Here is a 14937-nt window from a genome sequence, read left to right as displayed (position 1 = left end):
GGCATCTCTCCCGCTTAAAAACAAAACTCTTTCCTCCCCTCGCTTTGAAAAGGGGAACTGTTAACAAATGCAGTTTTTATATGTATCGTATCTTGTGCTGACCCGGCCCGTCTGTCAAATTTTAAAAGTCAATGCGGCCCCCGAGCCAAAAAGTTTGCCCACCCCTGCTCTATAGCTTTTTCCCCTTTTTGTCTGCACTCTCCAATTTTCCCTCCCTACTCCTAACCTTTTCCCCCAGTTCTTTCTCCTTTGTTTTCTTGTACTTTATGTTTTTCTAAAATCTAACAAAGCTTACAACCTTTTATATGACTTCCAGGCATTGATCCACTATGAAAAACTGTTCCACCATCAGGGCAAAACTGGAGCTTTTCCCATGTGGTTTTTCTGATGTCTCCCTTTGGAGCAAAACTTTATTGTACTCTATGCATCTCTATAGCTTTATTCCTCTAGGGACCTTTTGATGATTTCTAAAGGTTTTTATTTCAGCAAAACTTTTCCCACACTCCCCACATTCATAGGGCCTCTTTCCTGGGTGCCCCTTCTGGTGTCTCCACAGTTCAGCAAACTCCACAAATCTTTTCTCACATTCTGGACATGGATAAGGTCTGACTCCGGTGTGAAGTCTCTGGTGTCCCATTAGGTGTGACTTTTCAACAAAACATCTCCACATTCCTTGTAGTCTCCACCTTCCTCTTCTAAGAGCTCTCAACTTATCATCTATGGGTAGTCCTCTATTTATGACCACCATTGAGCTCAAAATTTCCAGTGTTAAGTGAAACACCTGTTAAGTGAATTTTCCCCATTTTACGACCTTTCTTGCCACAGTTGTTAAGTGAATCACTGCGGTTGTTGAGATAGTCACATGGCTGTTAAGTGAATCTGGCTCCCCTCTTTGCTTGTCAAAAAGGCGCAAAAGGAGATCAGGTGGCCCTGGAACACTGCAACCGTCACAAATGTGAATCAGTGGTCAAGCAGCTGAATTTGGATCACGTGACCTTGGGGATGCTGAGACATGGTCATCAGTCACTACTTTCAGTGCCAGTGTAACTTCAAACGGTCACTAAATGAACCGTTGCTTGAGTCCACTAGCTGCATTGACAAACTGATGGGGAAAAGCGGTTCAAAGAAATGAGACAAAAAGGGAAAGACATCAGGATATGACACTTTATCCATTTACTGCGGTCTCCTCTTTCTTTTCCATAAAATGCTTCTTGTGCTGAAACCCACGAAGTCATTTTTGGGCATTGCCTATTTTTTCTATTGTCGAAGGTGAGCCATAAAAAAGCCATACCCTTCCCATTTAAAAACCCTCTTTTAGCTGTTGGTTTTAAAACCAGCTAATGCACTAAAAATCCGTTAATGTTTCCAATAATATTTTGATCTCTTCCAAAAGGCCTTTTAAAATCATCACAAAATTATCAGCAAAGTCCTTCTTACCTCCGGGCTTTTGTTGGGCTCTAGGAAAGTTGTTGCTGACTGGTGGGCCATGAGAAAATTTTGGTGGGCCACAGCATGCTGAGGTGGAGAGGTGGGGCAATCCTGCAGACTCCCTAGCAAACCTGTGTCATGGCTACTGATACCTGCCTCAGCGCATCGATGGGGCCGAGCAACAGCGGGAAGAGTGTGGACCTCCTGCGCTGCAGGAAGCAGCTGCCCTCAGGTGAAGATGTTGTGAGCGGGAGGCTTGACCTCCTCTTCCTCCTCACCAGAAAGGCTCACACGCTCAGTGGGAAGGAGGCGGCTTGTTAGGCGTCAGTGGGGCAGTGAGCTCTTTACGTGTGAGTGCTTCTGGCAAGGAAGAAGAGAAACTCCTGAAGCGGTGGGTTGAGTCTCCCCCTTGCAACATCTTCCCCTGAGGGCATCGCTGGCAGCCACTCAACCTCCTCGATGCACGGAGGCAAGAGGTAACACCAGAGGTTCCTTTCTCCCTACCCCCACCCAGGACAGGCCTAGGCCGCGATCTCCCGCGCGTATGAGTCCATCCACCACCAGTATCACCCGTTGCCCCAACTTCCCGACAGCCATCTTGTTTTCAGCACGTGGCTCGTCAGACTCCAGAGTGGAGGTTGCCCGCTGTGCTGAACTGTGCCCGCCCGCGCCCCCTGCTCTTCCCGACCCCTCGTGGCTTGGACACTGGATTTGTGCCTGGTCTGTCTTAACTGGGACCGGGATGACTTCGCCTCACCCGCGGGACCGCCAAGTAGTAGCTGCCAACTCCTTTCTCCAGATGCCATGTCTTACAATAGGAAAGAGAGCAGCTGGGGTATCAGTGTAGCTGCTCGATTAGTTCGTAATCGCCCTACCCCGAGAAGGAGGTGCTGGAGGAGGAGGAGGAGGAGGAGGAGGAGGCCGTAGTGGAGAAGGAAGCCAGGTGTTAAAAACCCGGGGTGGGGGGGAGGCTTCAAGGTGGGTGGAGGCTTCCAGCCTGGCCCTCCTTCCCTACCCCAACTCCAGGCAGCCACACCTGGTAAAGGAGGGAGAGGTTTCCTCTGACTTGAGGGAGATATGAAATGACAGGAGACCAGATTGAGGGGGAGGCTCTGCTTTTTTGTTATATTTTTTCTTATAATTAAATAAGCATTTTTATATTTAAAAATATATATTTATATATATTTATGTTGTGGCTCGATTCCTGAGCCTGTGCTGTTAGAGGAAGAGGACTCGGAAGATGAGGAGGAGGAACTGGGAATGCCTTCCTCCCCAGGACCTTCCTCTCTGGCAATGCCTTCCTCCCTGATAATGCCTCAGGTTTCAGCAGACAACCGAGAGGAACAGCCTGAGATTAATCAGGAGAAGGAGGGCATATCGGAGCGGCCCCTGACAGGGAGTCAAGTGGACGAATGTTGGCTTGATCCTAGGCAGCGTCGTAGGAAGAAATGTGAGCTGCAACGTAGGAGGCGTGGGAGGGTCAGAAAGTGAGCTGAGTCATTGAGACACACCCCACAGGGGATAAAAGTGGGTGTGTTTTCTCTGGAAACTTTGTACGGGACAAAGTTTTACTTCTCTTCCAGGTTTCGTTGTGACTGTTTTTTGTGGTGTGCTTTGGAATCTTCAATGAGTAGTTTTTTCTTGTTATCATTGCGGACGTGGCAGGCAGAGTGTGTTGGACTGCCAAGGACATTATCAGTATAAAAGATTAACTCTGTAAAGACCGAGTCATCTTGCCTGCCTGTGTTTGTTTGAGTTTGAACTCTTTCATCTTTTTTGGAAAGAAGAAAAGTGAGACATAACATATTTATATATTACAACATTAATTTTTTAAATAGTAATTTATATTTAATATAAAAAAATAATATTAAATATATTATCCTTTAAAAAAAAATTCATATTAGTGGTCCTCAGGATTTAAAAGTATGAGTTTCCTGGTCCCTGAGTTCCAAAAGGTTGGCGACCCCTGCTTTAGGATACGTATCCGATGTTTCTATTTATTTCCCGGATTTGTTAATCCTGCCCAACTAAAGAGAGACTTTTGGTGGCTTGCAAGGTTTTAGCAGAAGCCTTAGCTTTCCCCCTATTTTGTCAGCACTTTTGTTTTTCATCCATGTCCCTTTTTCTTTCTAAATCCATAGAAACCATTGGGCTAGAAGGGACCTACAACAGAATAACAAGAGCTGTAGTCTTCTAGTCCTACCTTCCCTGCCCAAGGCAGGAGTCTTCATACACTTCCAGACAATTTCACATTATATATTAGATATTCACACTCATATCAGATTTTCACATCTCAGCATTAAAACTTTAAAAAAAATATAACTGTTAGGGATAACATTGTTTACCCTAACTGGTTTGGGTAAAAAAAATAATAAATAAGGTATCATGGTTTGTTAGTTAAAGTGTGTGTAACTTTAACTGCAGGAATGTAATTAAGGGTGTGGTTGTAAAAGCACTATATCAGAAGCGAGGCAATTGCAGCTCTCTCTCTCTCTGGCTTACTGATCCCTAATTACTGGATGGATTGATGACTGCGTTCTTGTAGGAGTGTTGATTTTTCTCAACGGAGAGAAGATAAGATTGGACTGATTTATTGTAAGTGTACTGACATTGGCTATTAAACACGGACTTTGCAAATAGAGTATCCCCGACAAGACTTGACTGAAATTGATATATGACTAATGGACCGTTATATTTGACTATGCTATAATTCTTAAATGGAATAAACTATATTTTTGATAGCACAAGCGTATCTGTATTTTTACTGCGTGTTAACTAGAAAACTTATCTCACACATTTACCTGTCTTCCTATCTGACTTCGCTGTACATTCTGTTTATTTTCCTTAACACCCGTTGGGGAATCCAGGCTTAACAATAACAAAATTTAATTTGGCAAAGAAAATTTAAAGGAGGCAATTTTAATGGACAATCTCCAGGAGGCAAGAAGTTCCAATGGGCAAGGAAAAATATTCTCATGTTATACACCTGTAAGATTTTCCTCCTGTGTGGATTTTTCATGCGCACCTGAAGATTTGATGATCAGATAAAAATCTCTGCCATATTTTAAGCCCTGACAAAAGTTTCTCTCTGGTAAGAATTCACTGGTGCTGAGAGAGTATTTTTCCAAGCAAACCATAAATCACACTTCAAACATTTAAAGTGCATCATTCCTATCTGGATTAGAGTGTGATTTTTAAGGGACAGTTGATAAGAAAATGCTGAGAGTTTCTAATACAACCCCCCCTCCCCCTTTATGAACTCTTATATGATTTCTAAGGATTGAACAACTATGAAAAACTGTTCTATCAACAGGGCCTATTAGGGCTTTTCCCATGCCAGTTTTCTGATGTCTCGCTTTTGAGCAAAACTCTACCGCATTTTATGCACCTCTATGGCTTCACTCGTGTATGGATCTTTTGATGCTTTCCAAGGTATCTTTTTTGAGAAAAACATTTCCCACACTCCACACATTTGTACGGCTTCTCCCCCGTGTGGATTCTTTGATGAACCCGAAGCAGTGGTGCTGTGAGAAAACTTTTCTCACACTCCCCACATTTAAAGGGCTTCTCCCCTATATGCTTCTTCTGATGCCTCCGAAGTTCAGCAGGCACCAGAAAGGTTTTCTCACATTCTGGGCATTGATAGGGTCTGTTTCCAGTGTGAAGTTTCTCATGTCGAAGTAGACTTGACTTGTACCCAAAACATCTCCCACATTCTGGGCACTGATGGGGTGTTTCTCCGGTGTGAATTCTCTGATGTCGAATTACTTGTGACTTTTGACCAAAACACTTCCCACATTCTGGACACTTTATATTTTTCTGCACACGCTTGAAGGGCTTCTCTCCTTTGTGAAGCCTCACATGTTTTCTAAGATAATATTTGCAATGAAAAGATTTCTCGCACTCTGGACATTTATATTGCTTCTCTAAGTGGCTTCTCTGATGCTTCCAAAGTGTATTTTTCCGAGTAAACGATTTCTCACACACTGAGCATTTATGGAGTTTCTCACCCATATGGGCTTGGCAATGAATTCTAAAGGATGATGAATAAGCAAATGTTCTCCCACAGTCTAAACATTTGAACTTTTTTTCCCCTCTGTGAACATTCTCATGACTTCTGAGGATTTGTATTGTACGGAAAAATCTTCCACACTCAATGCACATATAGGGCTTCACCCCTGTATGGATACTTTGATGTTCAGAAAGATTTGACTTTTCAAAAAAACATTTATCACAATCCTTACATTTATAGAGTTTTTCTCCCCAATGCGTCCTTTGGTGTTTCCGAAGTTCAGAAGAATTGACAAATCTTTTCTCACATTCTGGGCAATTGTAGGGTCTTTCCCCAGAGTGACGTCTCCGATGTTGAATTAGGGTTGACTTTCTGCCAAAACATCTCCCACATTCTGGGCATTCATGGGGTCTTTCTCCGGTGTGAATTGTTTGATGTTGCAGCAAGCAAGATTTCCTGGAAAAACTTTTTCCACATTCTAGGCACTGATGGGGTCTTTCTCCAGTTTGTGACTTACATTTATATAGTTTTTCTCCCCTGTGCCTCCTTTGGTGCCTCCAAAGTTCAGAAGAATCCACAAATCTTTTCTCACATTCTGGGCACTGATAGGGTCTTTCTCCGGTGTGAAGTCTCTGATGTCGCTGCAAGCATGATTTGCTGGAAAAACCTTTTCCACATTCTGGACAAATTTTGCTTTCCTCCTTTTTGTGTATTTTATTATGTTTCCAAAGAGATGAATTCTGAGTGAAACATTTTCCACACTCTAAGCATTTGTAAGGACTCTTTCTTGTGTGAATGTTCTCATGCTCTCTAAACAATTGTTTATTACGGAAAGATTTCCCACACTCCAACATTGATAAGTTTTCTCTCTGGTGTGGATTTGCTGATGTTTAAGCAGCTGTGAGGCTTGAGGAAAGCAGAGCCCACATTGCTCACACTTGCAGGGCTTCTCTTCAGTCGGGCTGTTCGGAGGCCTAGAAAGATGCCGTCTCCCAGGAAATCTTACCCAGCGCCTCCAAGATTCCTGAGATCTCTTTCTTCCCTGGTGGATTCGCTGATGGGCTCCAAGGTCCAAGCCTTTAGCAAAACTCTCCCCGCACCCTCCGCATTTGTAAGGCTTCACTCCAGGGTGGCTCCGGAGATGTTTGGCAAAGCTCCAGACTCCAGGAAAGGAGCTTCCACAAAGAAAACACAGGTGGGATCCACTCCCCGTGTGCAGCTTCCGGTGGATCAAAAGGAGGGACCGGTGAGCAAAGGATTTCCCGCACTCGGAGCACTTAGAGAATCTCCCATAATTTCTCTGAAGGGACCTTTGGCCAAAGTCTTCCACCCCCTGCATTGGTTCCGGGGCTGCTCACTTCCAGGGCTTTCTATCCAAGGAAACTCTAACGAACAGAACTTTGGCCAAAAAGTTGGAGCATGGGCAGGAGGATGGACTCCAGCACGAGTCCATATGCTTGGAAGATGAAACCTCTGGTCCCGGTGACTGATCCGGATTGGATCCTGCAAGCAGAACTTTGTCCAAAGATTCTCCTGGTGGCACCTGCAGGATGAAGAAAAAAGAAGTGAAGGAGACAGATTTATTTTCTTCGGCTCTCTAAACAGCCCAAACAATAGCTGGAAGACCCTCTTTATGAACCCTGGTGGACCCTCTTCAAAGGTATCATTTTCTCCCCCCAGAATCAAAGCAATGCTGGGATCCTCCCTGTTAGGAATACAAGTCACCTAACAGGTATTTGGGTTAGAAATACATAAACCAGGATAGACATTTTAAAACTGTATCTTTAAGAAAATGCAAAACTGTAGTTGGGTGTGGTTTCTCAAACGGCCATAAGATGGAGCCAGAAACCTGGGTTCTTTTAGTTTTAGTCTGAGTCTCAGAAGAGAGTGTGAGTGTATCTCTGTTTCCTTCTGTTGGAAAGTATTGCCGTTGCTCCATTTTTCCTAATTGACTGATATTTCTGGATTTGATGTAAGTCTGATACTGAACTGCTTTTTTTTTTGACACTGGACTTTGTTACTGAATTATCACTGGATTGAAAAACTGACTGATTTACCTGTAAATGACTTTGGACTGCCTATTTTGGACTTTGCTTAATGTTTCTGGAAGTAAAAACCTACATTTACTGTACAGTGTATCTGTGTTCTGTGTGTGTATTATTCAAACACTACTCTCAAATACGTCTCCCTGTATGCGCTCATTCTCCTAATGGGGAATTACCTCAACACTCCCTGTGGGGCTGGCCTCTCCTTCCCTTATCTTAGCATGATGAGAAGGATGGCTGACAGAGTCCTTGTTGGCCCCCATTTGCCTGCCTGAACTGGAGATGATCCCTGTCTTTTTCTTTTCCGTGGGAGGGGAGGGCAGTATGCTACATGACGTGAGACAAACTTCAACCCCCCAGAAGCATGGCTGGCTGAGGAATTCTGGGCATTGAAATCCACAAGTTTTAAAGTTGCCATGTGTGTGTGTGCGTGTGCGCGCGTATAAATGGGAGGATGCAAATATATCCATCGGGGCCAGCAATGGCTCATGTTGGTGGTCAAGTGAGACCCCCCCCCATCTCCTGAAAGGGGAGGCTGATGGCATATTTGACCAACATTTCCACCAGATCATCCTACCAGGTCACATTTTGAAATTTATGTTCAACCATTTTCTTTTGGTTTCAAGTGTTGCATCTACCAAACCGCTGGAATCACTTCACCAAGGGCTTAAGTACCAGAAATCATGGTTCAAATAATCATGGTTTAGATGAGGGATATGTAATTTCTGGGCTAAAGACTGATACCAGCTTTTTTAAAAAAAAACTCATAGCCTATATAGGTTGGCAACATTATCGAATAAATTTACATAGACTTCTGTAAAGCCTTTGATTCAGTGGTACACGACAAACTACTCCTAAAACTAAAAACTTATGGTATCTCTGGACAACTGCATAACTGGATAAAAGCATTCCTGTCAAACAGACAACAAATGGTCAAAATTGGGAGCGTCCTATCAAATTCTGTACCTGTCAATAGTGGTGTCCCCCAAGGCAGTGTTCTAGGACCAACTTTCTTCATACTCTACATAAATGACCTCTGTGATCATACTAAGAGCAACTGCGTTCTCTTAGCTGATGATGTAAAGCTGTTCAATACCACAGACAATACCGCTACCGTTCAAAAAGACCTTGACTATGTATCAGAATGGTCAAACAAATGGCAACTTCAAATCTCAACAAATAAATGCTCTGACTTACATATTGGCAAAAAAGAAATCAGAAAATAAAATACAGGCTGAATAGTCAAGACCTTGATGAGGATCCAAACTTTGTCAAGGATCTTGGAGTACTCATCTCTAATGATCTAAGTGCTAGAGCCCACTGTAACTACATAGCCAAAAAGGCATTAAGAGTTGTTAACCTAATCCTACGTAGCTTTTTCTCTGGTAATATCACACTACTAACTAGAGCATACAAAACATTTGCTAGACCAATACTCAAAAACAGCTCATCAGTCTGGAACCCACATTACATATCTGATATTAGCACAGTTGAGAAAGTCCAGAAATATTTCACAAGAAGAGTTCTCCACTCCTCTACTCGTTGCAGAATACCTTATGCCACCAGACTTGAAATTCTAGACCTAGAAAACCTTGAATTACGCCGTCTTCGGTCTGATTTAAGCATGGTATATAAAATCATACATTGCAATGACTTACCTGTCAATGAATACTTCAGCTTCAACCATAACAGTACAAGAGTAAACAATAGATACAAACTCAAGGTTAACCGCACCAAACTTGATTGCAGGAAATAGGATTTCCGCAACAGAGTGGTCAACGTCTGGAATACTCTACCTGACTCTGTGGTTTCTTCCCCAAACCCCCAAAATTTTAACCTTAGACTGTCTACTATTGACCTCACCCCTTTCCTAAGAGGATTGTAGGGGACGTGCACAAGCGCACCAACGTGTCTACCATCCCTGTCTTGTTGTTTCTTTTATTTTTCTTATATGTACCCATTTCATGTATTCATAACTATGTATATACTTATACCTATTATCTTGTAAGCGATTGACAAATCAAATCAAATCAATAAATAAATAAAGTATACACAGCTAAAAGAATCGGCCTGGGGCAGGAAGATGTAAATCTTAGTTAGATTACATGATTGGAGTTTTACAAGGTAATTAGAGCACTAAGAACAAAAACTTTTGCCTGTATAAGACGGAGAGGACATCTTTCTGTATTTTGAAGAATTTTTCTCTCAGGTCTCTTGTTCTGGGCTAGGAATTTTTAGAAATTCTTACCCAGCTCTTGTAACTTGGATCAAATAGAAAGTCTGCTTTCTTTGATTTGCAAGCCTCCGTTTTAAGTCTTCGTTTTGGTTTATTTTTGGCTTATAAGCGAGATGCCAGACCTTACATAATTAAAATTAAAATACTAAAATAAAAGCCAAGAATAGCCATTCTTCATAGAGATGAAGCCGAAAGAAAGTGGATTTTTTTTTTCTCCGTTGAGAGAACATTCAACTCAATTCAAGCAATTTGAACCTCCCCCCCAAACAAAACCCTCCACCCCCAACTGAAGAGAGAAGGCGGGTATTTCGTTCATTCACACAATAATCACCCCCCCAAAAACCCTTCAAGGAAAAGCCCCCTTTGCCCTCCGTGGGGCGTGGCTCCCCCCACTTTGCCCAGAGGCTCCCCGTCCAGCCCCGCATCCACCTGGGACCCTCCTGGCACCGAGGGGGGACTCGGGGCTACCGTCCTCCTGGCGGCCCGAGGGAGAGCAGGAGCCCCGCCTGCCCGGAGCGGGGCCGAGGAGCAGCCTTGCCGGACAGCGAGAATCCGCACAGCCGCCCCAAAATGCCGCAACTTGGAAAAAGGGCAACAAAAAGTCCCCGAAATTCACCTCCCATACAGGGGTGGAGAGGGAGAACGAGAGGAGCTTCCCAGAGAGGCCCCACGGAGGCTTCTGCCCGCCTTTTCCGGCTTCGTTTCCTTCCTAGGAGGGGGGGAGACGCTCTAGCCCCTCCTTCCTCTCCTTCCCCCGGGAGCTTCTGCAGTTTCGGGGTCCGGATAGCGCCGCTTCTCACCCTCGGAGGGCGCTGGGCGAGAGGCGCCTCTTTCCCGGCCGGGCGGAGAGGCGAAGGCGAGTCTTTTGAAGGGGGAGGATAAGCCTTTCGCAAGAGGGGCAAGGACTCCAGCAACTGTCATCCCCAGCCGTCTTAGCCGGCCGGGGATGATGGGTGAGGCTGTATCCCAGAGCTGGGGTCAGCAGGAGGGAGTTTGGCGTCTCTTTCCAAGCTGCCGCCTTCCTAGTTTGGGGCGGGTTCCCACGACCGCTGAACCCAACCCGGGTCGGGTCGACGACCCCTCTCCCCCTGTCCCGTTTGCACTTCGGAAGGGCCGAATTGGTGGGCAATGCAGGAGTTTGTATCCAAGTTTGGTCTGGGATTTTTTTTTTTTTTTTTGGTGGGGGGCGGCTGTTAAACTTTTCTTGGGGTGAGGGTTAAGGAAGTGGCCTCTGGGTTGGATCCTTGGGTCATCGGGATCTGTGGTTGGTACCAAAGGTTTGCAGAAGAGTTGCAACCCATCCACCCACCCCCAGGAACAGAGGTAGTCCTCGATTTACGACAGTTTGTTCAGTGACCGTTCAAAGCCACTGGAAAAAGTGACTTACGGCCTTTTTTTCATGACCCACCCACCCCCTGCGGCATTTCCCCAGAGTCACGGGATCCAAATTCCGATGCCAGGCAACCGACTCGTCTTGATGACGGTTTGCAGTGTCCCCAGGGGTCATGGGATCATCAGCATTTGCCACCTTCCGACGAGCAAAGTCGGTGGGGAGAAACGAGATTCACTGAACGGCTTTGGTTTACTAACTTAAGAATAGCAGCGATTCCCTTGAACAACGGCAGCAGGCAAAGTTGTAAAAACGGGGCGACGCTCGTTTTAACGAATGCCTCGCTCAACAACAGGCATTTGGGGGGCTCAGTTGTGGTTGTAAGTCAAGGACCACCTGTATTGCTTTTTGAACAGTAGTTAAGGATGGCAGTTGTAGCACTTCCTCCTTCCATTTGCCCCCCTGACATACACACACACACAAAAGTTAGTTTGGGCTGAGAGAGAGGAAAAAAAGAGAAAATGTAAGAAAGAGAGAGAGAAAGAGAGAAAAAGAAGGAGAGAGAGAGAGAAAGAAGAAAAGAAAGAGAGAAAGAGAAAAAGGAAAGAGAGAAAGAGAAAGAAGAAAAGAAAGAGAGAAAGAGAAAAAGAAGGAAAGAAGAAAAAGTAAGAAAGAGAGAGAGAAAGAAGGAAAGAGAGAGAAAGAAAAGAAGAGAGAGAAAAAGTAAGAGAGAGAGAGAAAGAAGGAAAGGAAGAGAGAAAGAAAAAGGAAAGAAAGGGAGAAAAAGAAAAAGTAAGAAAAGAGAGAAAGAAGGAAAGAGAGAAAGAGAGAAAAAGTAAGAAAGAGAGAGAGAAAGGAGAGAGAGTAAAAGAAGGAAAGAAAGAGAAAAAGAAGGAAAGAAAGAAAGAAAGAAAGAGAAAAAGAAGGAAAGAGAGAAAGAAGGAAAGAGAAAGAAAAAGAAGGAAAGAAAGAGAGAGAAAGAAAAAGTAAAAAAGAAAGAGAGAAAGAAGGAAAGAGAAAAAGTAAGAGAGAGAGAAAGGAGAGAGAGAAAAAGAAGGAAGAGAAAAAGGAAAGAAAGAGAAAAGGAAGGAAAGAAAGAGAGAGAGAGAGGAAAAAGTAAGAGAGAAAGAAGGAAAGAAAGGGAGAAGGAAAGAGAGAAGGAAAAAGAAGGAAGAAAGAGAGAGAAAGAAAGAGAGAAAAAGAAGGAAAAAAGAGAGAAAAAGAAAGAGGTTAGTTCTGAGTTCCCTAGGCAGCTTCCACCCTTGAAGAACCTGGCAGCTGGGTTTCTAACAGTGTTTTTCAACCTTGGGAAATTTAAGCTATGTGGACTCCTCCCAGAAATCACTACCCATCGTGCTTGTCCATGGTGCCCATATTCTCATCTCTAAGGATACATTCCCCTGACCCTTGACAGGTTAGCTTTTTATATGCAAGGATTTGTTTGCTTTTGGGACAGAGGACCGATCTGCCTGGGCACTCAGAAAATATTGAATATAGGGACTCTTGCTGGAACAGGGAAGGTTGGATTAGAAGACCTCCCAAATCCCTTCCAACTCCGATGATGAAATGATGATCAAAAGCTAACTGTTGGATTGTTCCGTTTCTCCTACCTTCTCTGTCCCGTAGGAAAAACATCAACCTTTTTTTGGGGAAAAAAAAATCCCAATTACTTCTCTGACCAACGAGCCAGTTTGGGGGAAAAGAAAAAAAGTTTCCTGGGACAAATCCACAGATTGACCTGTGTTTGCAAGCTTCCCCTTTCTGCATTTAGGAGAAGAGAAAGAAGGGAGAAGGTGATGGCAGCACTGAACGCCTTGAGTGAGGTCCAGGCAAAACACGTGTGGGGATTTTCCCCCAAGAAACTGGGAAGGGAGACGCTACAGATGGACGCAGAGTTACCCCAACATTGGCAAGACTTGATCTCAACAACCGCAGGCTCTCGGCACCCCAGCTGGGGGGGCAGCCAGAGCCCAGAGGAGCCCACCCCGTGGGACGACCCCAAGGGTTTCCTGGCCTCCTTCGAACAAGTAGCTGAGGCCTGTCGGTGGCCCCGGAAAGAGTGGGTCGCCCGGCTTCTGCCTGCCCTCCGCGGAGAAGCCGAACAAGCTTTCGGTAACCTGGGGGCTCGAGACCGGCAGGATTACGGGAAGGTGAAAGCCGCCATCTTGCACCGGGACGCCCTGAGCCGGGAGAAACGAAGGCAGCACTTCCGCCGTTTCCGCTACCAGGAGGCTGAGGGGCCGCGCGGGGTTTACAACCGGCTCCAGGCGCTGTGCCGTCAGTGGCTGAAGGTGGAGAGGCACTCCAAGGAGCAGATCCTGGAGCTGCTGATCCTGGAGCAGTTCCTGACCGTCCTGCCTCCGGAGATCCAGAGCTGGGTGCGGGAGAGAGGCCCTGCGTGCTGCGCCCACGCGGTGGCCCTGGCCGAGGATTTCCTCTGGATGCAGCGAGAGTCTTTGAGATGGGAACAACAGGTAAGGCCCTGTGTGTGTGTGTTTTTATACCAGAGGCTTGCAGCCTTCCCGACCTCCAGCAGCACTCTGCTGGCTGAATAACAGGCCACATGGGGCCCGTTTTGGCTCGCAAAATGCTGCAGTGAGGCCATCTAGGCCGAAAACGTTTTGGCCAGCAGGGTGCTGTAGAAGGCATTTGTCCCATCTCCACCCTGCTCCCCCACCCCTCGGGCGACCCTTTTTGGGCCGGCGGAGTGCTTCTGGAGGCCGGGGAGGACTGTGGAAAGAAAGACGGGAAAAAGTACATCTTGTGCCTGTGTCAAATGCCCACCATGCCCCTCCCACCCGCCTGGCCCTCTGAGGTCAAACATAACCCTGATGTGGCCTTCAATGAAATTGAGTTTGACACCCCTGTCTTAGGAAGACAGAACCTTATGTCTCCCTCTCTCTCTCTCTCTCTCTCTCTCTCTTTCTTTCTTTCTTTCTTTTCCCGCCGTCCTTCTCTCTCTCTTTCTACTTTCTCCTTTCTTTCTATGTCTTTCTTTCTGTGTCTTTCTTTCTTTCTTTCTTTCTTTCTTTTCCCTCCGTCCTTCCTTCTCTCTCCTTTTTTCTTTCTCCTTTCTTTGTCTTTCTTTCTTATTTTTCTTCCTTTTCCCGCCGCTCTTCCTTCTCTCTCTCTTTCTTTCTTTCTTTCTTTCTTTCTTTCTTTCTTTCTTTCTTTCTTTCTTTCTTTCTTTCTTTCTTTCTTTCTTTCTTTCTTTCTTTCTTTCTTTCTTTCTTTCTTTCTTTCTTTCTTTCTTATTTTTTTCTTTCTTTTCCCTCCGTCCTTCCTTCTCTCTCTTTTCTTTCTCCTTTCTTTCTTTCTTTCTTTCTTTCTTTCTTTCTTTCTTTCTTTCTTTCTTTCTTTCTTTCTTTCTTATTTTTCTTCCTTTCTTATTTTTCTTCCTTTCTTTTCCCGCCGCCCTTCCTTCTCTCTCTCTTCTTTCTTCTTTCATTCTTTCACCTTTCTTTCTTTGTTTTTCTTTCTTTCCCCTCTTTCTGTCTTTGTTTTCTTCCTTCCTCCTTTCCTTCCTTCTTCTCTCCCTCCCTCCTGTTTTCTTCTTTTTTCTTTCTTTCTTTCTTTCTTTCTTTCTCTTTCTTTCTTTCTTTCTTTCTTTCTTTCTTTCTTTCTTTCTTTCTTTCTTTCTTTCTTTCTTTTTTTTTCCTTCTCTCTTTCCCTCTCCTTCCTTCTCTCTCTTTCTTTCTTCTTTCTTCCTTTGTCTTTTTCTTTCTTTCTTTCTTTCTTTCTTTCTTTCTTTCTTTCTTTCTTTCTTTCTTTCTTTTCTTTCTTTCTTTCTTTTCTTCCTTCCTTTCTTATTTTTCTTCCTTTCTTTTCACCCCTTCTCTTCTCTCTTTCTTTCTTTCTCATTCTTTCTGCTTTTTTTCTTTCTTTG

General features: G+C 44.5%; 3 protein-coding genes across 6 annotated transcripts in view; 1 reads left to right on the top strand and 2 right to left on the bottom strand.

The window, feature by feature from the left end:
* Nucleotides 1–10400, bottom strand: part of LOC113432319 (uncharacterized) — a 46464-nt gene extending 36064 nt beyond the window's left edge. The window contains 1 exon segment of the mRNA XM_087952901.1: nt 10190–10400. Within this exon segment, the coding sequence (XP_087809027.1) occupies nt 10190–10344 (155 nt within the window). The 5' untranslated portion in view covers nt 10345–10400.
* On the bottom strand, nt 4318–6794 carry LOC148131736 (uncharacterized). The gene is given in 2 exon segments (XM_087952941.1): nt 4318–6290; nt 6293–6794. Coding segments are annotated over 2 exon segments (1959 nt in total). The 5' UTR covers nt 6780–6794; the 3' UTR covers nt 4318–4818.
* A 12-nt stretch (nt 10401–10412) lies between the features above and the next one.
* Nucleotides 10413–14937, top strand: part of LOC113426396 (zinc finger protein 232-like) — a 7904-nt gene continuing 3379 nt past the window's right edge. Inside the window, exons 1-2 of one of the 4 annotated variants that reach the window (XM_026688751.2) lie at nt 10413–10577; nt 12678–13525. In XM_026688751.2, coding sequence (XP_026544536.2) covers nt 12848–13525 — 678 coding nt within the window. In that variant the 5' untranslated portion in view covers nt 10413–10577; nt 12678–12847. Of the gene's footprint in view, nt 10582–12677; nt 13526–14937 lie in introns of all 4 variants that reach the window. The other 3 variants (XM_087953116.1, XM_087953115.1, XM_087953117.1) reach the window with 3 other exon arrangements.

The sequence above is a fragment of the Notechis scutatus genome, chromosome 2 (assembly GCF_049901735.1).
Source record: "Notechis scutatus isolate UNSWTSFEM ecotype Mainland chromosome 2, rNotScu1.2, whole genome shotgun sequence".
Taxonomy (NCBI): domain Eukaryota; kingdom Metazoa; phylum Chordata; class Lepidosauria; order Squamata; family Elapidae; genus Notechis; species Notechis scutatus.
The sequence above is the reverse complement of the archived record's forward strand: the minus strand, read 5'-3'. Positions and strand labels throughout refer to the sequence as shown.